Below are 26,036 nucleotides of genomic sequence, written 5' to 3'. Positions count from 1 at the left end.
CCTGGGGCGGGGGCTGCCGCACCGCAATAAGTGGTGGGAGCCGTGGGTACAAAACCCGGTGCCGCATCTTTATTTTGGGGTGGGGGGGGGCCGGGGGCGGTGTGGGGGGTTGGGGCGGGCGGTGTGGGGCGTGTGGCGGCAGGGGAGTGAGGGGTGCTGATAAATAACGGAGCGGGTGTGTGTGTGTGTGTGTGGGGTCCCGGCTGCGCCCCTGGCCGTGTCGGGGTGGGTGGGTTTGGAAGGGGGAGGGGGTGGGGTGTGGGGCGGTTCGGTGGGTTTAGGGCTCCTCGGCGTCGTAGAGCAGAGCCCCGCTGAAGACGGTGAGGGGCTCGTCGGGGGCGTGGGCCAGGCGCCCCGAAACCAGGTCCACGCAGAGGGTCTCGCCGGCCGCCAGCGGCAGCAGGAGGCTGAAGACCCCGAGCGCGCCGGGGCTGGGCTGCAGCGCGGCCACCGGCTCCTTCTCCAGCCCCTCGGGCTGGAACCCACCCGAGTCCAGGCGGGCGATGCCCTGGTTGGAGCGGGACAGCACCGCCTCCAGCTTCTCCCCTCGGTGCCCCGTCAGCACCGCGCTCACCAGGTACCGCCCGCTCACCGGCGCGGTGAAGGTGCCTGCGGCGGGCGGGCGGCTGTCAGGGCGCCGGCACCCCCGGGGGACCCTCCCCTCACCCAGCGGGACCCCGCCCCAGCCCCACGCGCGGCCGCCGGCCCCGCGGGCGCTCACCCGTCTCGGGGTCGTAGGCGCCGCCGTCGTTGAGCAGGACCTGGTCGAAGGGGACGGTGCCCGGCTCGGCGCGCTGGGTGCTCAGGGCGGCCGAGAAGGCGACGCGGGGCACGGAGCCCGGCTCCCCCACCTCGCCTGGGCGCCGCGTCAGGATGGGGCGCCCCGGCCCGGCACCCCCCCCCCCCCCCACCGCCAAAACACCCCCCCCAGCCCCAAACCGGCCCCTCCGACATGTCTGAGGCCGCACCCCCCCCCTTTCCACTTTGACCTTGTCCCCCCACTCCCAGCCCTGCCCATCACCCCGGGCTGCCCCGCCCAGTGACACCCCCCCCCCCGCCCCCCCCAGCTGCCATTGCAAACCCCACAGGCCTCCCCCCCCCCCCCGCCCAAAACCCCCAGCTCACACCCCAAGGACCAACCTCCCCAGGCTGCCCCCCCCTAAACCCCAGAGCCCCCAGCTCATACCCCAAAAACCAGCCCCCCCCCCCCGCTCACACCCCAAGAACCAGCCCCCCCACACCCTCCCCAGCCCCCCAGCTCACACCCCAAGAACCAGCCCCCCACACCCCCCCCAACTCACACCCCAAGAACCAGACCCCCACACCCCCCCCAACTCACACCCCAAGAACCAGCCCTCCCCAGCCCCCCATCTCACACCCCAAGACCCAGCCCCCCCACGCCCCCCCCAGCCCCCCAGCCCTACCTCTCTCTCCTGGCAGCCCTGGGAGGGAAGGGGAGGAGGGGGCTGCAGGGCGTGTGTGGGGCAGGACCCCCCCGGGGCACGGGGTCTGGCCACACCACTGCTGCCCCACTGCAGGGGACTGGGTGTGGGGCGGGGGGGCTGCTCCTTACCGGGGGGACCCATGGGACCTTGTTCTCCATCCTTGCCAGGGGGCCCAGAAGGGCCGGGGGGCCCCATCTCACCCATGGGGCCAGCAGGGCCAGGGGGGCCGGGGGGGCCTGGAGGGAGGGGGGGGGGGGGGGGGTTGGAGCTGCTCTGGCCCCACAGCCCCTTCCCCTCACCCCAAAGCCTCACGCCTTGAGCCCCCCACCCCCCCGCCTTGCACGCCCACACCCCCACACCATGAGCCCCCATGGCTTGCATCCCCATGTCCCCACACCCCACACCTTGAAACCCCACATCCCCACAGCTTGCACCCCCACACCCCAAAGCCCCGCACCGTGACCCCTCCCACGGCTTCCACCCCCACGTCCCCACCCCCCACGCCTTGAACCCCCACATCCCCACGGTTTGCATCCCCACGCCACGGGCCCCCACATCCCCACACCTTGTATTCCCACACCCCACACCTCGAACCTCACACCCCCACGCCACGAGCCCTACGGCTTGCATCCCCACGTCCCCACCCCCCCACGGCCCCGCGCCCCCCCTGCCCCCCGCGCACCGGCGGGGTCCCTCTGGCTCAGGCGGAGCAGCTCGCCGCGCAGGTGCTGCAGGCTGGCGTTGAGGGCGCCGAGCCGGCGCGGGAGCTGGGCCTGCAGCGCTTTCTCCACGGCGGCAGCGCGGGCGCCGGCGGTGCCGTTCAGCTCCCGCACCGCGTCCCACAGCCCCGCCACGTGCCGGCCCAGACCCTCGCGGACGCCCCGCAGCCCGCCCGCCACGGCCTCCAGTTGCTCGCAGACACCCTCCAGTTTGGCCAACCGCGGCTCCAGGCCGGCTGGGCAGCCGCCGGCCCGCGCCAGCTCCCGCGCCAGCCCCTCCAGCCGCTCCTCGCTCTCGGCTTGCCGCGCCGCCGCCGCCGCCGCCGCTTGGTCCAGCTCGGCCACGATGCGGTCGGTGATGGCGCCCAGTTGGCGCTGACGGGCGTCTTGCTGGTCCAGGGCGTCCTGCAGCCCCTGCACCGTGGCGTTCAGCCCGCCCAGGGCGAGCAGCGCCCACGCCAGCTCGCCCCGCAGCCCCCGCAGCTCCGAGGGCGAGGTGCCCCCGAAAACGCCGAACCCCTCGAGCGGCGGCTCCGGCTCTGGCGACGGCTCCGGGGCGCAGGGGCCGCCGCTCAGCTCAGCCTCCAGCCGCCCCGTCCGGTTGCGGAGCTGCGCCAGCTCCTCTGCCAGAGCCCCCCCCGCCTCCAGCCGCCCCAGCCGCCCCGCCAGCCCCCCCAGCGCCTCCCCCTGCGCCCCCAGCAGCTCCCGCAGCCCCCGCAGGGACCCGGCCAGTCCGTCCCCGCCGGCCCCCAGCGCCCGGAGCTGCTCCTCGGTGTCCTGCAGCCGCCGCTCCAGCTGCCGGAGGAAGGGGTCGCGCTGCTCGTCCCGGCTGCCTGCCGTCGGTTCTGGGGGGGCCGGGCAGGGCCGGCCGCAGCGGGCCAGCAGCCCCTCCAGCTCGGCCAGGCGTGCGCCGCGCTGCGCCCCGCTCGCCGCCAGCCCTTCCACCACCCGGCTCAGGTTGGCCAGGTGTGCCGGCAGCCCGCCCTGCCGCCCCTCCGCCTCGGGGGGCCAGGGGCCGGCCCGCGAGGCGTTCAGCCGGCCCTCCAGCTCCGCCAGCCGCCGGGCCAGCACCGGCCCTTGCCCCGCCGGCCCCGCCGCCGCCGCGGGCAGCCCCTCCAGCCGCCGCTCCAGCTCGGCCAGGCGCCGGTGGAGATCATCGGGCGCCGGGGCCAGGCGGCTGCTGAGGCTGCTGATGCGCCGCTGCACCGTCTCCACCGCCTCCCGGTTGCGCTGGTCCACCGAGCCCACCAGCTTCTCCAGCGCCCGCATCCTCTCCCGGTCCTCGGCCGCCTGCCGCCGCAGCCCCTCGGTGCCGGCCGCGCAGGCCGCGCAGGTCTCCTGCAGCCGCCGCTCCAGCTCGCGCAGCCCCGCGTCCGACACCGGCGATGCCGCCGCCGCCGCCGGGCCCTCCCGGCCGCTCTCGTGCCGGTGCAGCCGGTTCTCCAGCTCCTCCAGCCGCCGCTGGACGTGGCTCAGCACCTCCCGCACCTCGGCCGGGGCGGCCGCGTCGGCCGGCTGCTCGCCCTCGGGGCTACCGGCCGCCGGCCGCCCCGCCGGCTCCTGCCCGGCCCGCAGCTCCTCCACTTGCTCGCTCAGCCGCCGCACTTGCTCCTCCAGCCGCCGCACCTTCTCCGCATCCCCGCCGCCTGCCGCCGCGCCGCATCCTCAGCACCGCGGCCGCCACGGTTCCCCAAAACCATACCCCCCCCCCCCCCCAACTTCTCCGCATCCCCGCCGCCTGCCGCCGTGCCGCATCCTCAGCACCGCGGCCGCCACGTCGGTGCAATTCCGCAAAACACCCCCCCCGCCCCCCCACTTCTCCGCCCCCCGTCCGCCCGCTGCCGTCCCTACCTTCGCCCCCCAGGCCGCTGAGGGGGTTGCCGAAGCCAGAGAGCGTGGGGCGGCCGGGCCGGGGCCGGGGGCGGCCGGTGGGCTGGGGGGGCACCGGTGCCGGCCCCTCGGTGCAGTCGTCGCCCGAGTACCCCTGGCAGCAGCGCCAGGCCAGCTCCGACACCGTGCGCTGGGCCACCTTGTACCGGGGCCGCAGGAAGCTGCGGTACCTGCAGGCAGAGCAGCGGTTTGGGGGGGGGGGACACAGACGGGACCCCCCGGCCGGGCGGCGCAAGGAGGGGGGTGCCAGGTGTGGGGGTGCCCTCCCTGCACCACCCCGCGTTCGGCTCCCCGCTCTGAGAATGTGGTGAGGCGGGGGGACACACACACAAAAAAACAACTGTAAGCTGTGGCCTGGCCCCGGCCCCCCCCACCTCGCCCGCGCCCCTCTTGCTCATTGCTGGTGACCGGGGAAGAAGAGGGGGGGCTGCCTCTGTGCGACCCCACTGCCGGCATCACCCCACAGTGCCGGCCCCACTGCCGAGACCTGCCCTGGGTGTGGGGCGTGCTGGGCGAGGGGGGTGTCCCAGCATCTGCCTCACAGCGGGGGGGGGGGGGGGAGCTGCCAGCGGGGCAGGGGGGGGCCGGTCACCCCGCCAGCACCGCTGGAGGCCGCCCGGCTCTTGCGAAAAAGTAAACACAACCCCGGGGTGGATAAACACCGGCGGCGCGGCCGTAGCCAGACCCGGCTCTGCTCCCCCCCCCGGCCTGCCCCCCCCCTCCGGCCCCACTCACGCCAGGACGCGGGGGCACTGGAGCTGCCCCCAGCCGCAGGGTTGGTAATCCGGCTTCACGAAGCTCTCGACGCCGTCCTCCACCACGCAGCTCACGCTGCGCGTCACCACGTAGGCGCACCAGTTCCTGCGGGAAGGGGTCAGGGCGCCCACCCGACACCCACCCAGCGTCCCCCACCCCCCCTTCCCCATCCCAGCAGCCCCCCCCCCCCCCCCCCCCCCAGCACGCCCCAGTGCTCGCCCTGCCGGCCCCACCGGTAGCACCGTCACGGCCCAGTGCCGCGGGGTTAATGGGCCGGATCCTGTGCCGTGCCGGAGCGCTTTGCCAGACCCCGGCGGGGACGGGGGGCTCTGCCTGTGGGGTTCGGGGTGGCCGGGCAGGGTTCGGGGTGCCAGGCACCCCGCCACGCCACACTGTGCAGGCCCACGCTGCCCCACGGGCTGCCCCATTAGTGCCCCATGGGGCAGCCACTGACTGCGGGGTCTTCGCCGCCCCGTGGCCACTGTGCCCCCCAACCAGGCGTCTGCAGCTGGGGGTCAACCCCCACCCTGAGCCAGAGCAACATCCCTGTCAGGGCACCGCTCCCCCCCCTCGCCCACACTGGGGATGGACCCCAGCCCCACGGTGTGGGACCCCAACCCAGCCCCACAGCGCGGGACCCCCTCCCAGCCCCACAGGCTGCAGGGACAGCGGCGCAGCCTTATATGGTGTGAGCCCAGAGCCCGGAGCTGAGCCCCATAGCCAGCACCCCCAGCCCCACACAGAGCAGCCCCCCCTTGCAGCCCCATTGGGAGCAGCCTCCCGGGCCCCCCGGCCCCCCGCGCTGGGAGTGGGGCTGCGGTGGGGGCCCGCGGTGCCGCGGCTGGTTCCCGTCAGGCCCCGGCTGGATTCCAGCTCCTCCCCGGGGGCCGCCGGGAATTCCTGTGCCGACCGACGGCCCCCCCTTGCCTCCCCCCTTCCCTTCCTCTTCCCTTCCCTTCCCTTCCCGGCCCCCCAGCCCCCCTCTCAGCCCCCCCACTCGGGGGATCCTGGGACCCCCCCGGGCCGCCCTGGGGTCCCACCGCGCGGGACCGGGGATGTCCGTATCACAGGGGTAGGATGGGGATATGGGACGGGGCAGGACAGGAGCCCTCCTGAAATCACAGGGCACCGGGGCAGCCCCCCTGTGCCCCCCCCCCCCGCCCCGAGCACAGGATGGGGCCACCGCAACCCCCCAGCCACAGGGAAGGGTCGCTGCAACCCCCAAAGTGTGGGGAGAGCCCGCTGTGCCCCCCAAAGCCGCAGAGAAGCGCTTCAGCCGCGTCCCTGCCCCGCCGTGGGGCTGAGAGTGCCTGACCCACGTGTCCCGTTCCCCCCCCCCATTTGCAGGCAGCCCCACACCTGCGGCCAGGCCCCGCCGTGGGGCTGCCGCGGGGCCGGCCGTGGGGCCGGCGCCAGCCGCGGCCGTGCCGGTGCAGCTCCACCCCGCACGTCCACGCTGCCGCGGCGCTGATGTGGCCGCGGTGAGAACGTGACCCCCAACCCACGCCAGCCCCACACCGCCCGACCCCCGGGGGTGCCGTGGGGCAGGGACGGGGGGACGGTGAGCGGGTGCCCCCGTGCCGGGCGGGTGGATGCTGCGGCGGGATCAGCCCCGGGGACCCCCCGGCACGCGCGGCTGCCGGCACCCACCCCGGGGTCTCGCCCCCCCGGTGCCCTGCCCCACGTGCCCCCCACCCCCCTCCACGTGCACCCTCCACGGGACGGCGGGCGAGCGAGGGGTTGGGGGGGGCAGCCCCCCGGCACCCACCGGCGTCGGGACCGGTTGCGGCACGTGCCGGTGCCCGGCCGGTCCTTGGGGGGGGGGGGGGGTGTCCCCCACGACGTCGGGGCGGGCGGCTGCACCCTGGTTCCCACCCCACCCGTCACGGCACGGTCACGGCTCCTACCTGTGCCGGTTGGCAGCCCGGGCAGCGCCGTGGGCTGCGGTGGGGCCGTGGGGGGCCGTGGCCTGGACGGGGCCGAGCGCGGCGGCCCCCCCGGTGTAGAGGCTGTACCTGGGGGGGAAGTTGGCGGCCAGGGCCTGGGCGGCCAGGAGGCACGGCCAGAGCCAGGGTGCCATGCTGGGCACGGCACGGCACGGCACGGCACGGCTCGGCACGGCACGGCTCGGCGGGCACGGCACGGCACGGCTCGGCACGGCCCAGCTCAGGAGCGCATGGCGCGTCCCGTCGCGGCTCGCGTCCCTCCCGGCTCTGCGCGGCTCGGCACGGCTCGGCTCGGCGCGGCGATGCGGCTCTGCCCTCCCCTCGGCCGCGCCTCGGCCAACCCCTCGTCGCCAGAGCCTCCCCGGCGCTGCCCGTCGACGGGGTCCCCGGGGGCCCCCCCGCTTCCCGCCCGCCGCGGACCCCCCCCTCCCCGGCCCCGGCAGCCCCCGGCGCGCCCCGGCCTCAGCCGGGCACCGCGGCCCCCGCCCCCGCCGCCCGCACATCTGCTTCTCGTTAGGGCCGGGCCGCCGGCGGGGACGGGAAGGAGGGACGGGGGAAGCCAGAGAGGCCGGGCCGGGGGCCAGGGCCGCAGGCGGCAGCGCGGCCGGTGCTACGGCCACGGGCCCCGGCACCCCCGGCCGCGGCCCCGACCGGCGGCCGAAACGCACGGCCCCGGCTGCTCGCCCGGCGGGGCCACCCCGGGCACCGGCTGCTCGCCCGGCGGGGCCACCCCAGCACCCCGCTCCTCGCCCGGTGTGACCACCCCAGCACCCTGCTCCTCGCCCGGCGGGGCCACCCCGGCACCCCGCTCCTTGCCCAGTGTGACCACCCCGGGCACCGGCTGCTGGCCCGGCGGGGCCACTCCAGGCACCGGCTACTCGCCCGGCAGGGCCACCCCGCTCCTCGCCCGGCGGGGCCACCCCGGGCACCGGCTGCTCGCCCGGTGTGACCACCCCAGCACCCCACTCCTTGCCCAGTGTGACCACCCCGGCCCCGGCTGCTCGCCCAGTTTGACCACCCCAGAACCCCACTCCTCGCCCAGTGTGACCACCCCGGCACCAGCTGCTTGCCCGGCGGGGCCACCCCGGCACCCCACTCCCTGCTCACTATGTATCCACTGTCACCCCACTCCTCACCCACAGTGGCCACCCCGGCACCAGCTCCTCGCCCGGTGTGACCCCCCCAGCACCCCGCTCCTCGCCCGGTGTGACCCCCCCAGCACCCCGCTCCTCACCCGGTGTGACCCCCCGTCACCCCACTCCCGGCCCAGCCCCAGCTCCCACTGGTGCCCACTCCAGTGGCACCCGGCGGCCACGCACCCGGCACCCACCGCACCACGTCCCCACGGCAGCGCCAGCGCCCAGTGAGGGGCCCAGCGCCCCCGGTTCATCCCCCCCCCCCCCCCCCCAGCACTGGGGACAGCGGGGCCAAGCGGGGGAGCAGGGTGGTGACACCGCGGCCACCCTGCCGCGACCCCTGGGCCTGTGGTGACACGGTGGCTTTCCCCGCGCCGCGCGGTGATGTAACGGCCGCCCGATGACATCACGCCTTGGCCCCAGCCCCGGGATGACGTCACAGCCCTGGCGAGGCAGCGCGGGAACCTGCCGCGCGCCGGGGGCTCCTCGGGGCCGGTTTGAGCACAAACAGCTGGGGGGGGGAGGGGCGGGGGGGGATGGGGCCGGAGGGAAGAGGGGAGGGGGGGGATGGGGATGGGGGCGGGGGGGTCCCGGGGGACAGCGGCTGGAGCGGGGGGGGGGGGGGGGGGGGGCAGGACCCCCTCTCCCTGTCCTGCCCCCGCCCCGCCCCCCGCGGGGCCCCGTCCCAGTTTCTATATTTAGACCCGGCCGCCCCGGGGCCCCCGGGGCGGAGCCGCACGGCCCCGCCCCCTCTCCAGGCCCCGCCCACGGCCCCGCCCACCCCCGCGCCCGGCCTTGTATGGAGGCGATGGCAGCCGAGGGGGCGGGGCGACCCCGGGGGGGGCGTTCCCAGGGGCGGACAGGGCCACGCCCCCTGGCCCGCAGCCCCGCCTAGCGCCTCGGGCTGAGCGGGGCCGTGACGTCACCGTGGGGCCGGGGCCAGGCTGCGACGTCACAGCCGGTTGGGGGGGGTTGGGGCGTATGTGACGTCGCTGCGCGCGCGAGCGAGAGGAGCCCCGAGGCGACCACCTGGCCGGGGCCCGGCAGCCGTGACGTCACGGCGCGGCCGGGGGCCAGGAGGCCCTGACGTCGGCGCGGAGCCCGAGGCGGGCGTGACGTCGCCTCCCTCCACCGACGCCCCGCCCCCGCCCTTCCCACCGTGCCCCGCGGCCGGAAGTCGCGCGCGGAGGACGCGGACGTGGCGGCGGCGGCACCGGCGGCGCGTGAGTGGGGGGGGGGGGGTCCCCTCGGAGGGTCCCATGGGGGTTTGGGGGGTCCCGGGCGGGAAGGGGTCTCGAGGCGGGGGTGTCCCAGCCCCGGGGGGGCCGGGGGGGGGGGGTTGTTCCTTGGGGGGGCCGCGGTGCAGGGTCCCATGCCCCCCCCCCCCCCCCCCCCCCCCCCCCCCCAGGATGATCACGGACGTGCAGCTCGCCATCTTCGCCAACATGCTCGGCGTCTCGCTCTTCCTCCTCGTCGTCCTCTACCACTACGTGGCCGTCAACAACCCCAAGAAGCAGGAGTGAGGCGCCGCCGTGACGTCATGACCTGACACCCCCCCCCCGCGCGCCGTGACGTCACACCACCCCCCCCCCCGCAGGGCCGTGTCGGGGGGGGGAGGCGGGACGCCGCGCTTCTTCCCGATGGATTTTTGAACGGCAACGCGCTAATCCCGAACCAAACCGCCGCGTTAAAAAAGAAGTTAAAAAAACAAACAAACAAACAAACAAAAAAATAATTCTCTCGCGTCCCTCCGCCGGGGAGGGGCGTGGCCGTGCCGGGACCCGCCGGGGGGGGGGGGGGGGCTCTGCGCTGGCGCTGTGTCGGTTTTGGCGGGGGTGCCCCCCCCCCCCCCGGTGCGGTGCCGGCGGTCAGGCTTCGGCGCAGAACGAGAGGAGCTGCCGGTAGGAGCCGAGCGAGGGGGGGCCAGCGGGTGGGTGCTGCGGGGGGGGGGAGCAGGGTGAGGGGAGGGGCTGGAGCCCCCTTCCCAGCAGCGGGGGCTGCCCACCCGGCTGCCCCCCCCCCGCTTCCCAAACCCGCGGGGCCGTACCTGGGGGTGCAGCCCCTTGCCCCTGTGCAGGAGGAGTCCCTCGGCGCTCTGAGCCCCCCCGGGGGGGGGCTGCTGGCCCAGCCCTGCGGGGACAGACACCGGTGCCAATGGGGGGTGGGGGGGTGGCAGCCCCCCTTGTGCGGCGGGGGGGGGGGGGGGGGGGAGCGCCCCTGCACTGGGCCCTACCTGGCTGCGAGGCGGGGGGCTCGCCCCTGGGGAGCCCCGGTGGGCTCCGGCTGGTCGTTGCCCCCTTCCTCCACACCGGGATCCTGCTGGGGCGCAGGGGGGGCCCCCCTGGGCTGTGGAGGAACCACACGCCGCTGCTGAGGGGGCTGCGGGGTTTGGGGAGGGGGGGGGTGTCTGTTGGGGTCCACCCCCCCCAGCTCTGATGCCGGCACCTACCCAGGCTGTTCCGGGGCACTCCTGGCCTCCAGCTTCTTGGGGGGCACCTGTGGGGAGGGGAGGGGGTCTGGTCCTGGAACTGTGGGAGCCCCCCAACAGCTGCTGGGGGTCCTGCAGAGCCAGAGCCAGCCCCACAGTTGGGGGATCTCAGCCCCACAGTCAGGGGGGTCTCGCCCCACAGTCTGGGAGGGTCTCGCCCCACAGTCGGGTCAGCCCCACAGTCAGGGGGGGGTTTCAGCTCCATAGTTGTGAGGGGGGGGTCCCAGCCCCACACTTGGGGGGGGTTTAACCCTGCAGTCAGGGGGCCTCACCCCACAGTTGAGGGTAAGGGGGTGTCAGCCCCACAGTCGGGGGGGTGTAAGCCCATGGTTTGTGGGGGGGAGGGGTCTTGCCCCACAGTCAGTGGGTCTCACCCCACAGGCGGGGGGTCTCTGGGGAAGTGCCCGGGTGGTTGCTGTGCAGGGCCCCCCCCCCCAGTCCCGGGCAGGGATTGTGGGGGGGGGATCCAACATCTCCCAGCACATCCCGGGGGCAGCGTGTGTGTCCCCCCCGGCCCCCCGGGCCCGGCTGGCGGTACCTGCAGCGGTGCCGTGCCGGGGGCAGCCGCCGGCTCTCCCGCGCCGCGCTGGGCCTCCCGCGGTCCGTGCTGGGCGCTGGGCGCTGGCAGGGTCCCTGCGGGACAAACGAGATGGAGCTCAGCCCTCGGGGGGGGGGGGTGAGGTGGGGGCCGGGGGTGGGGGGGGAGCTGTGAGCCATGGCGGGGGCGCGGAACCGAGTTGTGCCGCGGGTGGGACGGGACAGACGCATGGACGCGGCCGTTTCAGCCAGGAGAGACAGAAACCCCCCGGCAGCGTGGCCGGTGCCGGACGGGATCAGCCCTACGGGCGCTCGGACGCTGCCACCCAGGGCATGGACCCCCCGCCCCCCCCCCAGGGACCCCCAGAGCCGGGTGCTTGGGGGGGAGGAGGAGGAGGAGGAAGGGGCCCGGCGCTCCTGCGGCAGCTGGATGCCCACCAGCCCTGGGAAGCGGCGAAGGAAAGCCCGAGCTTTTTTCTGCCGCTTTTCCCCTTCCCCGTTAACCGGCCTTTATCCCAACCCAGTTTCCTTCCCTTTCCCCCCGTTCCCAGCGCGGTGAAGCCACCGCAGTGTCCCCGGGGAAGGGACGAGGCGCCGAACGGCGGCGAGCCCGGCAGCGAACGGGGCCCCGCGGGCCGCAGCCAGAGCCCGGGCCGCGGTCGTGCAGGTTCACCGTCCCCCCTCCCGGGCCGGCGGCTTTATCGTGCCGGCGGGCGAGAACTCAACCTTGACCCCCACCGCGTCGGACACCGGGGCATCCCGTGCCATCTAGCAGCGCTTTGGGATCTCGGCATTCCCGGTTCCTTCCCGGCGAAGGAAGAATCCGTGATGCCGCCCCGGGACAGCCGGCAGAGCGGTGCCGACCCGCGCTGTCGCGACAGGCTCTCCCCACTCCCGGCCCCACGGGCTCTGCTCCTGCTCACGCGCCCGACTGTCGCCCGCTGCCCGGGATCGGCCCGGGGGGGGGTTGTTCCCGCTGGCTCCGAGCGCGGTCGGCAGAAGGAACAGACGTCACGACGTGCCCGTGAGAACAGAAGCCTTTTTTATTTCCTCCCCGCCACGGCAGATCGAGAGACGGGCGCTACAAAGTGCCGGCAAGCCCACGCGGCGGACGGAGCGACGGCGGAGCACGAGAAACGAGCCGACAGTCGGAAACGCGGCCCCCCACCCCCCCCCCCTCCCCAAGAGCCGCGCCGGCGCACGGAGCCTCGACACATCACCCCCCCCAGTCGCACAGGCAGCCCCGAAAGCGGACCCTCGCCCGCACCCCTCCGTCTTTGGGTGCTGGGGTACGGTGCTCGCTGGGCCGGGAGCCCCACAGCAGACTGGGGCTCCCAGTCCAGCCCCAGTTCCTTCGCTGGAGACCTGTGGGACCAGCCCCGCGGAGCGGCACCGGGGCTTCCCCCGCCTGACCCCCCCCCGCCCGCCCCACGGCGAGGAAGGCAGCGCGGGGGGCACAGCGAGCGCCTTGTTTTGGCACGTCCCCCCCCGCTCCCGGAGCACAAACGGGCGGCAAACCGGGGCCTCTCTCCCCACCGTGCCAGCGGCTTCGGGGCTGCGAGCCAACCCCCCCCGCCCCGCACAGGACTCGCCGCCTGTTCAGAGCCCCCAGTGACCGACTGGCAGCCGGGCCGTGACCAGAGCCGTGGGCCGCCAGCGAGTGCTGCTCGGCGGTGCCCGGGAGGGGAAAAGGCACTTTGGTGTATCCCGGCGGGCCGCGGGAACGCCTTGGGAGCGGCTGAGGCCGAGGGGAGGAGGTTTTCTGTTCCGGCTTCTCCAGAAGCCCCTGGGCCCCCACGGCCGGCGCGGGACGGGCCATCTCCCCCGGCAGCCCGCGGCGGACACGGTCCCTCTAATCTCGGTGCAGCAGAAGCAGCGGCAGCTTCTGCCCAGCCTGGGGCTGCGGGGCCGCCGGGCGGGAGCGCGGCCGGGCCCCGCGGTTCCCTCCAGAATCCGGGCTGGAGAACCCCCGGGTCTGGCCGTGCGGTGTCTGTCCCGGCCCAGCCAGGGGCGTGGGGCTGAGCGCGGCATCCGGGGCCCTTCCGAGGGGAGGGGGGGGCGGCGGTTCACACGCACTCCTTCCACGCAAAAAAACAACCCCCCACTTTTATTGCGTCAAAGCACAGGGTTTACGCTGGCACAGAGCTCTCCTCAGGGCTGCGGCTTCGCACAGCAGCTCGACAGGTACCGGACCAAGCGCACGAGCGGTCCCCAGCCCAGCTTACCTCTGCCCGGCGCCGGGGCTCTGCCGCTGCTTTTGGGGGGGCTCCGGGCGGCGGCGGTCGGAGCCGGGGCTCTGCCGCTGCCGAAAGTGAAGCTGGGGGAGGCTTTGATCTGCGGCGAGTCCTGGCTGCCGCTGGTGCCGTTGCTGCAGCTCCTCGTGCGGGACAGGGCGTTATCGGAGGCCGAGGTGGGGAGACCGCTGGAAGGGGGATGAGAAACAGGGAGGGGGGTGGGTTCGGCCCAGTTCTGTGGGGAGGGGGGTTCCCTCCCGCCAGCCCCTCTGCGCTCCCCCCCGTCCTTGCCAGCCGGTTCTGCCCCGCAGCCCGGGCAGCGAGCGTGAGACGCTGTCTCTGTCAGCTCCACCCCCCCCATTTTTTTTCCCCAGTGTCTGGGGACAGGGATGGCCCCACATCCTTGGGGCTGTCCCTGAGCAGCAGCAGACCCCAGCCCCCCCTGCCAGCAGCAGCCTCGGGGCAGCAGCCACGGCGTCAGAGTTCCCACTCCCTCGTGCCCAGTGCCCAAATCCATCCCAGTCCAGCGCCCGACTGGGCTGGGGAGGGAGAGAAGCAGGAGATGCTGGTTCTGTCCGCAGGCAGGTAATTGCTTCCCCATCCCCGCGGCAGCTGAACCCCCAAAGAGCTTCCCCCTGCACGGCTGCGTGCCCCCCTCCTGCCTGCCAGTGCCTCGGGCCGCCGGCACGGAGCAAACCGCCGGCACAAGCGCAGGCCCCGAGGCGGTGGGAAAGCAAGCGAATAAACCTCGGCCTCGTTAGCTGCAGGGCGACTCACTTGGAGTACATTTATCATCGCTAATTTGGCGTTATCCCGCAGCTCTTGCGCGCTCAACCCGGCGGGCCCTTACGTGGAGCTCCTGGGGGGGGTCCTGGCACCTCCTCGCCGCCGCGGGCCCCCGCCTGCACCCTTGGTGCCGCGCACGTGCTTCAGCATCCAGGCGCGCAGGTTGCTGAGGCAGCTGTGCTCGGAGAGGACGATGCGGGGCCAGGGGTTGCAGTCCGCCATGTCCAGCGCTGCCACGGCCACGGCTCTCCCGACCTGCCACGGCAAGAGGCCACCGGTGAGACAGGTCCCCGGGAAGAGCCCGCGGCTCTCCGGGAACTGGGGCGGAAACGCGGAATTTTCTCCCTGGGTGCGGAGGGAGCCGGCCGCCCCGCTGCTGGGGGGGCCCCTTTACCTGCTCAAACAGCTCCACGGTGTATTTGGAGGGGAAGGCGGGAGGGGGCGGCGGGCTGGCCCGCCCGTTGTCGTGGCAGGCCACGGGGATGCTGTTCACCGAGCGCCCCGTGTTGTAGTTGCACTCCAGCGTGTAGCTGTGAAGCGGGAGGAAGCCCACGTTACCCGAGGGATCCGCTGCTGGGAAACAGAGCCCGGGGAGGGGGGGAGCGTGTGTGTGTGTGTCACCCCGCCGGGGAGCCACCAGCATCCCCCCAACCCCAGAACCCGCTTCAGTGAGCTGCATTTTCTCGCCCGGAGGAGGTAAAAAAGCAGCAGTTGGGCCGTCGGGCGGAAGGCAGAGGCGTGCGAGGGCAGGAGCGGCACCCGTGGCACAGGACCCGAGGGACCGGGCTCTGAAATCGCTGCTGAGGTGAGGACTGGCCACGGGGGAGCTGAGGGCAGGAGCTCGCCGAGCACCAGCTCCCACAGCACCGGAATCCACCCCCCCCCTTGTCTTATATGACCGGTCAGGGCACCCGCGGCTGCCGGGGACACCCCGACGTGTTCTGTGGTCACCCCGAAAGGGTCCATGGTCACCCCGGGTGAGCCCGCGCCACGGACAGGGCACGGGAGAGACCACGGAGAGACGCCGGACCACGGACACGGCGCAGATGGCAGGGAACGGGCAAGATCCACAGAACCACCTTCGAGTCAGCCGGGGCTGGGCCGTGTGCCCGGGGACGTGGCAAAGCGGCGGCGGGAGCACGGTACCGGGTGTGGGGAGCCGGGAACGCCGAGGGAGCTCAGGCGACCTGGCAAAGCCGGAGCCCCGCGGGGGGGTGGGAGGGGGGGGATGAACGTCCCGATCTGCTGACCGAGAGGCCGGCCCGACTCTGCCGCGGCGTGCCGACGTGGCCTGGCACCACAGGGCCAACCGCCGCCGCGGCACCAACCAACCACTGACACACCGGCGACCACTGTGGCACCAACCACTGACACACCGGCGACCACCGTGGCACCACCAACCACCGTGGCACCAACCACTGCAGCACCACCAACCACCGCCGCACGAGGCCACGGCTCTGTGCTCCAGACGTGGAGGGGATCGATCGCCCCTCGCCAGCCACCCCATTCCAGGCTGTCCCGGGGGGGCCGGGGGCCCGTCCCCACACCTCCCCCCTGCTGCCGAGGCACTGGGTCCCGGGTTGCCCCTCTCCAGAGACGGAGGGTCCTGTAGCCCAGCACAGCCCCCAGCTCGCCCCCGGCAGCTCGGGGCTGGCACTTTGCAGGCGGAGCAGGGAGGGAGGGGGGACTGACTGACAGACAGACAGACAGCCTGTGCAAGGCAGGAGCTCAGCCCAGGGCGCCAGAGCAGGGCTGAGCCTCGCTACACCAAAATAGCAGAAGACGGGTGCCCTGGCGCCGCGGTGCCGTCGCCCAACGACGACAAGTGACCGATTTTCTTTAAAACCGACCACACGCCCGCTTGCCCAGCTGGAACTGTCAGGACAGCAAAAGCCAAAGCGATGCTGCCGGCGCCCCCCGCCCCGGGCGGGAGCCAGGCGGCAGAAAGCAAACGCTGACCCCCCCGCAGCGGGGGTGCCTCGACTGCTCGCCGCCGCGCCAGGAGCCCGCTGAGGACCCACCACGGGCCTCGAGGGTGGGGACGGGGCAGAACGGGCTGGGGGGGCTGTGGGTCGGGGGCAGCCCGGCTGCAGCGCCCACGCCACGGTGGGAGCTCGGTCACCCGAGAGAAAGGAACAAGGCAGAAAGCAGGATCCCAGCCCTGGGCGCCGGGAGAGCAGATTTTTGGCTTTTCAGGGATCTGCTCGGGGGGGTCCCGAGGGGCAGGGCCCTGGTGAGAAGAGGGGCCCAGGAGAGCCCATCTGTTTTTGGGGGCTCACCTCCTCCAGCTCCACAACAGTCCACCCAGGGAGGTGGGAAGCTGAGCAAAGGCGGCAGGACCTGCAGGGATGATCAGGGAGCTCCCGACTTGGGCTTGGAAAAAAACCCAAGGGGTGGAAGAAAGGAGCGGTGATGCAGGAGGGACACAGAGATGCTGTCCAAATGGGCAGGGACTGGGGTGGGAAAGCCAAAGCCCACGCGGAGCTCAAGCTGTTGGGGGATGAGAAGGGCTTCAAGGCGGCTTCCAGAGGTATCAGGGGTGGAAGGAAGACAAGGGAGAGTGTGAGCCAGCTGCTGAATGGAGCTCGACCTTCTCCACCTCCGTCGTCGCTGGCGAGCTCAGCGTTCAGCAGTCCCTGGCCCCCGAGAGCAGAGGGAAGTTGGAGGAAGCAAATGTCACCCGTCTTCAGAGCCAGGGACCCATGAGCAGGTCAGCTCCACCTCAATCCCCGGGAAGGGGACATGCTGCACAGTGCAATGGGTGCTAGAAATTCACCTCTGCTCAGCGGTGATAAATAAAGAAACCATCCATTAAATACTGCTTCTATCCCCCAGAAAGTCCTGGAGGCCTCCAGACTAGTGGAGGGTGTTGGGGAGTAACCTCCCCATATGGGTGCTGGATGGGCCACCCAAGGGTGATGCACAGCTGGATCATGGGCATGGAGGAACTCGTTAGCTGGGGATGGGATAATGAACGGCAGCTTTGTCCGTAGTGACGGTGAAATAGCAGAGTTCTTGGTCCTGAGGGGGGGAGAGCAGCAGAAGACAGACCCTGGGCCTCAGCAGAGCAGATTTTGGCTAATTCAGGGCACCAGTAAGGGGGATCCTGCTGGAAATGGCCCTGAGGGACAAAGCAGCTCAGGAAAGAGGGCGATTTTTGAGGACAGATTGCAGGAAGGGCCCATCCCAACGCTCAGGGAGATGCACAGACGTACCAAGGCGGGCTGGGAGGATCGCTCTGCCCAGAGATGGGGCTCCAGGAGGACAACCACCAGAAACGGAGCTTAACCCAGCCAGGGATCTCCTGAGAAACGCTCTCCGTGTGAGCCCATGGGCCCCGAGGGGCAGCACCCAAGGGTGCCGAGGGGCCGCCGAGGTCCTTGAGGGGCTCCTTTTGGTCGTCTCCAGAAGGTGACAGGGAGTTGGAGGGGGTGTGTGTGTCCCTGGTGGGTTGAGAAAGGCAAACGCTGCATCTGCTGTCGAAAAAGACAACCCAGGGACCGAGCGGCCCGTCAGCCTCACCTCGGTCCCAGAGGCGGCAAGAAGAAGGTGACTGGGAGCTGCCAGCCAGGACCGCCTGCGTCCCTCCGACCGCTCCGACACAGTTCTCATCCCACTGAAACCCAGCGAGTCGCCGTCCCCGTCCGCCTGGCGTGCCGGCACGGCACGGGCACCGCGAGCGCTCCCGACTCCAGCACAACGCCCGCCGCGTCTAACCGCGGGCCGTTCCCCGCCAGCCACTGCAAACGGGCACCGAGCCAGCTACACCAGCAACCCCGGCCTAAAAAACCCCCCTGTCTGTTACTGCAGGGGCGGTTTTAGCCGGATCGGCCGGGGCGCAGAGAAGCAGCAGAGTGCACGGCAAGGGCTGAGGGAACGGGGGGAAAGAAGGGAGCCTGCCCCCGCGCCGAGCAGCTCTTCGCGGGAGAAGGGGTGCGGGGGGTTTCTGGGGGAAGTCCGCATCTCCTCAAAGCACAGATTCCCGCGGGATGCAGCACCTACTAAAGCAACATGACACGCTTCTCTTGTGCTCCTCCCCCGGCACCTGCAACCGGCCACTGCTGGGGCCAAACGGGGTAAGACAGGCCGTTGGTCTGATGAGTTCAGCCACTTTAATGATCCCAGCAACCACAACAAAAACAGGCCAAAAATATCCCATCCGTTGTTGGGAGAGCGGCCCGTGGCTGCTACAGGCCACACAAATACCCTCACCGCCCAGAATCACGGATTGGCCGAGGCTGGAATCTCGCACGGCAATCTCGCAGGCGAGGTCTGGGGAAGCTGAGCCCTTTGCAGGTTTTAATTATAGCTCCCTACAAATACAAACGTCTGGGGAAGAGGAGAGTTCCCTCTGGGAAGGCGTGCACGACAGCGAGGCCGAGAAGCCAGAGGAGTGGCGGGAGGGATGTGCAGGGAGAGGGGGTACGAGAGGAACGCGTGGCTGCTCGGCGAGGCAGCGCTTTGCCTACCTGTGGATGATCCCCAAGGCTTTGTAGACGGCCACCCGCCCGCTGCCCTCCTTCGACTGCCCATCCCGCTTGTCTCTGGCGTACATGTTCTTCTCCGAGAAGTTACAGCCCGTGAAGTCGAAGTGAGGCGAGTTCAAGGAGATGAGTTTGGGGAACAGCATGTTCTCCACCTGCGAGGCGCGGGGAGGAACACGGGCGACTTTGGTGGGGCGCTCTGGGGTGCTGGCTGGGACCACTCTGCCCAATCCCGGCGTCTCGCCCGGCCCCGGGGGGTGCTGCCCGCCTCTGCCTGCCCCCTGCCCATCTCCAGCTGGGAGAGGGGGCAGCTGGGCTCTCTCGGGGAGGAGGGAGCACAGCGGCACAGCTCTCCCCCAGCCTCTCGTCCCTCAGGAGGAGCAGCTCGTCCATCCTGCTCACGCCAGCTCCCGGGGGCAGAGCCGAGACCCGCTGCCGCCCCGTGACAGGCCTGGGAGGAGGGCAACCCCCCCCGAGCGTGGACGGCAGGGAGGGCAGCCAGCCCAGCGCCTTGTCCTCGGGCACCGACGGCAACCTCCCACCCCTCCCCAGCAGTGGGAGGGAGCGTTTGGGACCCTGGGGAGGGGGGAGAAGCAGGCAAGAGGGTCCCAGCCTGCTCCAGCACCTCTGTCCTCCCACCCCCTGCCCCTCACCTGGTCGTTTTCATCACTGAAGCTGTTGCCGTACATGAAACAGCCACGCTTGGAGGCGTGGCCGTGGAGATCGACGTAGTAAGCCAGCCCGCTGTCCTGGGGCGCGATGGTTTCGGGGATCGGGGCTGGCGGAGGGCTGGGGGCTCCCCCCTCCCAGCGCCCCGCGGTGCGGCTCGACGGGAGGATCCAGAGGGCCGGGTCGGCGGCGGGCGCTCCCGGGAGCCGGGGGTCCTGAGAAGGGCCACGGCCCGCGCCCGCACGCCAGGCGCTGGGCGAGTTGCGGAGGTTGTTAGCTTTCTCCAGCTCCGAAAGGGCAGCCTCCGGCGCCGGGGCACCGCGGCGGGAGGGCTGGTTGGAAGATTTTGTGCTTAGGGAGCTGGTGCCGAGCGGGGAGACGTACGTCCTCCAGTCAGGAGAGCCCGGCAGGACGCGGCTGTGGACGTGGTGGTAGAGCAGGACAGCTTTGGCCCCGAACACCGCAGGGTGCAGCTCGGCGTCGGGGTTGAGATACTGGCGGTTCAGGTTCACCCCGCGGGAGTCAGTTCTGCAGAGAGAGCAGAGGTCCCCTGGTTTTGGCCGGGATGGAGCTCATTTTTTTCTTTTTCTCCCTCTTAGCAGCTAAGACAGCCCGGTAGCTGTGGCTTGGGTTCAGGATGAGATTTGACACGAGAAGGCTGTCGATAATAGCAAGAACTGAAAACGTCAGTGTAAGAACTCCAGGACTTTTCATCTCCCCGCGTCTTGCCCGTGCGCAGGCACACAATAAGCTGGGGGGAGCACGGCCAGAACAGACCCAAACTGGCCAAGGGAATATTCCGTACCATACAGCGTCACGCTCAGTGTACAGGTGAGGGTTCATTGGGAAGCTCGCCCGGGCTTCCAGGATTGGGGTTTCAGGATTCTCTCTTCTCTGGGATCGCTGGCCGGGAACGGGCTGGGCATCGGTCAGCGGGTGGCGAGCAATCGCACCGCGCGTCACTCGCTTGTATTTTCTATTTTTACTGTCGTTATTATTTTACTTTTATCTGAGTCACTGTTTTTATCTCAACCTGCAGTTCTCCTTACCCTGACCCCTCCCGCCCCGTTCCCCAGCGCAGAGGGTGAGCGGCCGTGGGGTGTTGGGCTGCCGGCCGGGGTGAAGCCACGACAAGAGAAGACACGAGGCCCTTTGCACGGTGTCACCCGTTCTGCAAAGGCAGACCTGGCCCTCCCTCGTAACAGCCGAGGCTCTGGGCTCTATCCCGGAGCACCCCTGGCCACGGGGCATGCTGCTGTGGCACCTGGCGGGACGCAGCCCCCAGGCATCTCCCTCCCTCCTCCCCGAAGCCGGCCCAGCTCCAACAGCAAGGGCAGGGCAGTGTCCGAGCGCCTCGAGAACTGTCCAGCACAGCCCCAAAAACCTTCCGCCTTCCACGGAAGGGGACAAAGCCCGTGAAGGACACCTGGAGGAAGACTGTCTGGGTCACTCCTGCCCCCGGCAAGGGCAAACCCATCTGCGGGATCGCTCGCTTTCACTCAAGGACCGGATGAACTCGGTGGGTGATGGAAGGATGGGGAGTGCTGCTGTGTGCCCCAGGGGGATTTGAGCTGAGGCGAGAACAGCCAGTGAATTACACTGTATGATGTTAATTGGGACACAGCCCTGCCACTCCACCTCCTCACTACCGCAGCTGTTAGATGCTTTATCAACGGTGTTACACTAAAAAATCACCCAGACTAAGGAGGAACAAACTTTGACGAAACTGAGCGAAGCGCAGCAGTGATGGAACCAGAACTGACTTCAGCATCCAACAACCCACCACCACACACCACACACCACCCTCCTACTGCCACACGGTGGCATGCCCCGCATATAAACGGGGGGGGGTTGGCTGGGGAAGGGGCTGGACACCGCTCAGCGGGTGGTGAGCTATTGTACCGTGCACCACTTGCTTTGTATATTCTATTATTACTTTCCATTCCTTTTCTGTCCTATTAAACTGTCTTTATCTCAACCCATGGGTTTTATTTGCTTTTTCTGATTCTGTCCCCCATCCCATGATAAAGGCGCAGGGCAGCGTTGCTCGCCCGGGCTAGAAAGCCCCGATCTGGGAGATGAGCTGCACAGGCACAGCAGCCCCAAGCCCTCCTCGCCAGAGACCCCGGGGGTAGCAGGGGGAGGTTGCTGCAGCCCGTGGGCCTCGGCTCCTTCTACAGACGCAGGATCTTGGGACTGTTCTCCACAGCCAGCGCGGAAGGCAGAGCGGGCTCCAAACCGGGAGATGGGCCCAGCTTGCAGCCCGACAAAGCCGCAGCCCGCGCTCACTCACCGATAGTGGCCTCGCACCACCCCGTCGGGGTTCAGCATGGGAATGAGCTTAAAAACAAACATCCGCCGCAGCATCTGGGCGCGGGGGTCCTCCTCCCGCAGGATGAAGTCCAGGAAGCCATTGAAGACGAAGCTGGACGGTGTTTCTCCCGGGTGGACTCTGCTGCTCAGGAAAAACACCTGAAGGCAAAACAGAGCGGGGTGACGGGCAGGTTCCTGCCTGCCTCCGAATCGAGGCGTTAGCCAAGGGGCCAAACGCTCCCTGGGGCTCCCGAGGCGGAGCTGAGGCTTCACGCGGAGCCAACAACTAGGCACCAGCTGCGGTAACAGCATTTAGGGTGGTTTCCTTGCCAAGTGCCTCTCCTGGGAACTTCCCTGCTTGGAACACGGCTGCTTACCCCCCCGTGTGAGACCGAAGGGACAGAAGCCCCGCAGCCGAGAGGAACCAGCGCGTGGTGGCGGTGAAGCTGAGCCGCAGAAGCAGCCCAGGGAAAACCCCGCGTGATCCCGCTCAAACCCGAGCGCAACGAGGACACAAAGCACCTCCCGAAGAGCCCTTCTCCGGGTGGGAGCTTCTCAGCAAGAGACAGTCCTGCAGCCTCCCGGCCCAGCGCTGCGCAGCCGCAGAGGGAGCTCCCTGCCCGGGGCAGGGCCTGCCGCCCCGAGCACCCCACTTCCATCAGCTTCTTCACAGCTTGAGGTTAAAAGGAGGACAGAACAAAACTCCTAGGGAACGAGCCGCTAATTCCTTGCGGAAGGCGTGTGTGGTGCTACCAGAGGGTGTTTCGTGGTGCCGAGATGATGTGGATGCACTGGCAGGCCACCGGTTCCCACGTGGGATCTCACAGACTCCCTGCCCTGCCTAACGCCTCAGCCCTCCGGGACACGAGGGCGGCAGCCAGGCCCCGGCAGACGGACCGTGGCACGGTCCGCTGGCCGCAGCTCGCCGCCCCCGACGCGGCAGCTCACCCTCTTCCCCGCGAAGCGGCGCGGCCGGGGAGTGGTCGTGTCCGGGAAGAGCTTGTCCAGCCGGGGCTCCCGCTTCTCCAGCATGCCGTGACACGAGGTGACGGTGAGCAGGTCCACTCGCAGCTTGTCCAGGGAGTGGCAGAGCAGCTCCCGGTGGTAATAGACCGAGTCGAGGGGGCTGCAGGGCGAGGGGAGACGCTCAGTGGGACTCCTGCGGAAGGGTTCGGTTGGGAGCACCCAGCCCTGCCACGACGACCCCGAGGGGCTCAGGGGCCTCGTCTCAGTTGGTGAGTTTGACCCACAGAGACCACGGCGTCGCCGTCAGACCCTTGCCGACTGACCGCTGGGTTTTGACATTCTCACAGCCCTCCATCGCGTGACGATTTGAGAACAAACCCCTTTCAATAAACCATTGCTCGGCCCTTATTTAAGGAAAGGTACTTCGGATCCCCGCCCCGCGGCACGGGAAGCCTCTGGGGCCAGGAGGGGCTGCAGGACAGAGTTGTCCACAGAGACACCTGAAAACTGACTCTGTCCTCATCCTCCTCCCCCTCAGCCAGGCGTGTTAAGTTCTCCTCTGACTTCTGAGCATAAATTCTTGAGATCAGAGGAGCTTCCTAGCAAGATTCACAAAGCACCCGGCGCTAAGGCTGGCTCTGGGCAGCGAGATCTCCCTCTGGGACAGCAGTTGTAGAGGGAGAGGTGTCCAGACCTTCCTGCGGCCAGGAGCAGGGAAAGCAAATGAGGTGTTAGCCTCCGAGACGCTCCTCTCCTTAAACAAGTGCAGTTCTGTTACAGCCCCCCCTCAGCCTCTTCTGCCTGAGGGGAACCTGCCCTTGGGGAACCCCAAAGCAACAAAGGACCCTCCGGAAGCCCCTCGGAAGCGCATGCTTGGGGGGAGCTGCTCGTGCAGAGCTGGGGCCCGGAGAAGCAAGCACCAGGCAGCTCCCAGCGGGGAGCAGGGGGCACAGAGACACCCCCCCCGCCCCCAGCCCACCCTGCAGCCAGAGCCGGGCAACGCCGTGCTTCCACGGCGGGGGGCAAAGCCAAGCCGGGGCCGCACCTGGTGGGAGACATGTGCCTGCACTCCTGGAAGCGGCCGTCCAGCTGCGCCAGCATCTCCTGGCACTCCGTGTAGGAGAAGGGGTAGCAGAAGGCAAAGTAGGTGGTGGCACCGCGGTGCTCCAGGAAGCGGTGCACGAAGGACAGCACAAACTGCGTCTCCACCATCTGGGACAGACACAAAGCAGAGGCTGAGCAGAGGCCCCGGGAGCAGCCGGCACTGGCCATGCAGAGCCACCTCCCCGGCACCCTCGCCCTTCCCTAACCGCGGGGGAATCCACGCCGTGCTCCCAGCAGGTCGCATCCCCGAAACGCCGGCCCGCTCCCTGCAAAGCCCTCGGTTCCCTGCTCACCCCACCGCGCAGCCCTCGGCTCCCCGAACGGGCGCCGAAGCCTCATCGTACGCCCAGCTCTGGGGCAGAGCTCTCTGGAAAACCCTGGGGGTCCTTCTGGCCCTCGTGCCCACCCGCCAGCGCTCAGAGACCGAACAATAATTACTCCATTTCGGCACGCTTCGCCAAATTAACAAGGGCTGCAAAGCTCAGCTGTACGTCGGCGCTGCCGCCAGCCAGGGGATGGGAGAGTCTCTCCAAGCCCCGTTCCCTGGGGCAGAGGTGGGGGGCATGCTGGGGGCGGGGGTTCTGCCTCCTTACAGCAGCAGGCACAGAGCAAGGACAACCCTGAGCGCCCGCAAGCGCCTCTCCCCTCAGGCAGCTCCTACCAGGCAGAAGACAAGAAAACCCCCGGACCAGCAAGCTCCTGTTTGAAGCCCAAACAGCTTAAGAGGGCTGTGAGAATCAACCTGCTGCCGCGGCTGTTCCTGCTGGTTTTGATTCCCCGGGTGGTCACCCCACCGCTCCCCTCGCCGGGTTCTGGCACCCTGGCATCGCCGCGAAGAGCCGTGCTCTGAGAGCAGCTCTGCGGCTCCCCCCCCCCGTCGCACAAGAGGGGAATCACCCCATGGAAGCCTGCGCCGCCCCAAAAAAGCTGCTGGGTCCTCTTCTCCCCAGGGCTGGGCCCCCCCGGGGAAGGGGCTTTGTCGCTAACCCCCCCAACCCTCTCCCAAAACACAAACCAGCCGCTCGCCCGCCCCGTCCCGTCCCGAGGGAGGTCAGCGCAGCGTGGCGAGCGGGGAGGGGTGCTCGTGTCCCCGGAGCCGCCCCCCACCCTGAGCATGGGGTGCTGTCCTGCGCCCCCCCCCACCTCGAAGCTGGGCCGCTCGCGGATGCGCTCCCAGCGGGGCCGCACGGGCAGGGTGCGCACGAAGGGGGACATGCCCTGGGAGTACAGCCGGCTCTGCTTGTTCATGTTCAGGATGTGCAGCTTGATCAGCTTCCCCGGAGCCCCCCCCCGCACGCTGAAGTAGAACCAGGACCTGGGGGAGGGACGGCAGCGCCGGCTCAGCCCCTGCCCCGGGGTCCCTCAGACCCCCCGTTCCCTCTGAGCAGCCTGTCCCCAGTGTCCCGGGGTGGGCACAGCCCCCCCCCGTGAGCCCCCCACCCCTCTGAGGGCGTTCCTGGCACCCCCCAGGCCCCTAGGACCTGCCAGCCCCCGGGACCCCTGCAGCCCCCCAGGGCAGCCCCAATCCCCCCGGATCCTGCCAGCCCCCCGGGACCACTCCAGCCCCCAGAGTCCCTGCAGTCCCCAGGCAGCCCTCCCCCCAACTCCCGGGATCCCCCAGCCCCCCGGGGTACCCCCAGGACCCCCCTCAATTCCCCAGGATCCCGCCAGCCCCCTGGGACCCCCTCCAGGACCTCCCCAGATCAGCGGGACCCCCCAGCACCCCGGCAGCCCCCGGGACACCCTAGGACCCCACAGCTCCCCAACTCTCGGGGTCCCCCGGCGCCCCTGCAGCCGCGTGGGGCACCCCCAGGACCCCCCCCCCAATCCCCCAGGATGCTGCCGGCCCCCCTGCGCCCCTCTAGACCCCAGGAAGCCCCGGCTATTCCCCCGGGACACCCCCCAATTCCCCAGGACACTGCCAGCCCCCTGGGTCCCCCCGGCACCCCTGCAGCCCCCAGGCACCTCCCCAGCCCCCGGGACCCCCGCAGCCCTCCGGGGCGCTCCCGGGACCCCTCCGGACCCCCAGGCTCCTGCCAGCCCCCCCCCCGGCCGTTACCTGTTGCCGTTCTCATACTCGGTCTGGGCGCAGTCGGGCCGCGTCCAGACGTTGAACTCGTAGTCGGCGGCGGGGAGGGCGGCACCCCAGGCGGCAGCGGGGCCGCCCCCCGCCCCGGCCGGCTCCACCCGCTCGACGTGCGCCAGGTTACCGGAGTCGAAGCGGGAGCTGAAGAGGAGCCCCCCGCACCGGATCTCCATGGCGGCCCGCTCATCTCCCCGCCGGGCCCGGCCCGGCCCGCCGCGCCGCCGGGCAACAGCAACGCGCGTCCTCATTGGCCCGCCGCTCCCTTAGCAACGCGCCCACCCGTTGGACGGGCGCCTTGGGGGGGGGGGTGGGTGGGGGGGGCTCCGGCCACGCCCGCCCCCCCCCCCAAACCTCGCGTGTGTGCGGGCGGCTCCGCGCGTGGGGACACGGACATAAGACACAGACGGACGCGCGGTCCCGCCCCACGCGCGACAGCAACAAAAAAAAAAAAAAAAAAACCAAAAACAAACAACCCAA

The 26,036-nt window shown here is 70.6% G+C and overlaps 3 protein-coding genes across 4 annotated transcripts; 1 reads left to right on the top strand and 2 right to left on the bottom strand.

The window, feature by feature from the left end:
• Positions 1-47: 47 nt before the first annotated feature.
• Positions 48-7,005, bottom strand: EMILIN1 (elastin microfibril interfacer 1). The gene is made up of 8 exons (XM_042803196.1): positions 6,718-7,005; positions 4,790-4,915; positions 4,016-4,224; positions 2,128-3,810; positions 1,574-1,681; positions 1,425-1,442; positions 722-856; positions 48-609 (listed from the first exon to the last, which is right to left on the bottom strand). The coding sequence occupies exons 1-8, from the start codon at positions 6,888-6,890 to the stop codon at positions 278-280; spliced, it is 2,784 nt and encodes a 927-aa protein (XP_042659130.1). The 5' UTR covers positions 6,891-7,005; the 3' UTR covers positions 48-277.
• Positions 7,006-9,301: 2,296 nt separating this feature from the next.
• Positions 9,302-9,616, top strand: OST4 (oligosaccharyltransferase complex subunit 4, non-catalytic). The gene has a single exon (XM_033004026.2). It carries the CDS (start codon positions 9,302-9,304, stop codon positions 9,413-9,415), a length of 114 nt encoding a protein of 37 aa, XP_032859917.1. The 3' UTR covers positions 9,416-9,616.
• AGBL5 (AGBL carboxypeptidase 5) lies at positions 9,606-25,995 on the bottom strand. Of its 2 annotated transcripts, XM_042803189.1 has the most exons (16): positions 25,533-25,995; positions 24,617-24,788; positions 23,415-23,581; positions 22,352-22,562; positions 21,384-21,562; positions 19,075-19,618; positions 18,407-18,576; positions 17,153-17,413; positions 14,332-14,467; positions 14,002-14,192; positions 13,143-13,339; positions 10,919-11,013; positions 10,342-10,388; positions 10,126-10,238; positions 9,940-10,022; positions 9,606-9,829 (listed from the first exon to the last, which is right to left on the bottom strand). In XM_042803189.1, the coding sequence occupies exons 1-16, from the start codon at positions 25,805-25,807 to the stop codon at positions 9,761-9,763; spliced, it is 2,910 nt and encodes a 969-aa protein (XP_042659123.1). In that variant the 5' UTR covers positions 25,808-25,995; the 3' UTR covers positions 9,606-9,760. The 2 variants fall into 2 exon arrangements, 1 of the variants encoding a protein (XP_042659123.1); XR_006166428.1 differs by lacking the exons at positions 9,606-9,829; positions 9,940-10,022; positions 10,126-10,238; positions 10,342-10,388; positions 10,919-11,013 and having other exon boundaries at positions 13,237-13,339; positions 13,929-14,192; positions 25,533-25,994.
• Between the last annotated feature and the right edge of the window lie 41 nt (positions 25,996-26,036).

The sequence above is a fragment of the Tyto alba genome, unplaced genomic scaffold (genome assembly GCF_018691265.1).
Source record: "Tyto alba isolate M040663 unplaced genomic scaffold, T.alba_DEE_v4.0 Super-Scaffold_40, whole genome shotgun sequence".
Classification (NCBI taxonomy): domain Eukaryota; kingdom Metazoa; phylum Chordata; class Aves; order Strigiformes; family Tytonidae; genus Tyto; species Tyto alba.
This window is presented reverse-complemented; position numbering and strand designations above follow the sequence as displayed.

Bases quoted from the DNA above. Each gene is read 5' to 3' on its own strand.
- EMILIN1 (XM_042803196.1), bottom strand. From the start codon at position 6,890: ATGGCACCCTGGCTCTGGCCGTGCCTCCTGGCCGCCCAGGCCCTGGCC. The intron at 1,682-2,127 runs GTGCGCGGGGGG...CCCTCCCTCCAG, and splicing joins GAGCCAGAGGGACCCCGCCG to GCCCCCCCGGCCCCCCTGGC. The intron at 610-721 runs GTGAGCGCCCGC...CGCCCGCCGCAG, and splicing joins CGCCTACGACCCCGAGACGG to GCACCTTCACCGCGCCGGTG.
- OST4 (XM_033004026.2), top strand. From the start codon at position 9,302: ATGATCACGGACGTGCAGCTCGCCATCTTCGCCAACATGCTCGGCGTC.
- AGBL5 (XM_042803189.1), bottom strand. From the start codon at position 25,807: ATGAGGACGCGCGTTGCTGTTGCCCGGCGGCGCGGCGGGCCGGGCCGG. The intron at 23,582-24,616 runs GTGGGGGGGGGC...TGTCTGTCCCAG, and splicing joins GCGAGCGGCCCAGCTTCGAG to ATGGTGGAGACGCAGTTTGT. The intron at 14,193-14,331 runs GTAAAGGGGCCC...TTGCCGTGGCAG, and splicing joins CCGTGGAGCTGTTTGAGCAG to GTCGGGAGAGCCGTGGCCGT.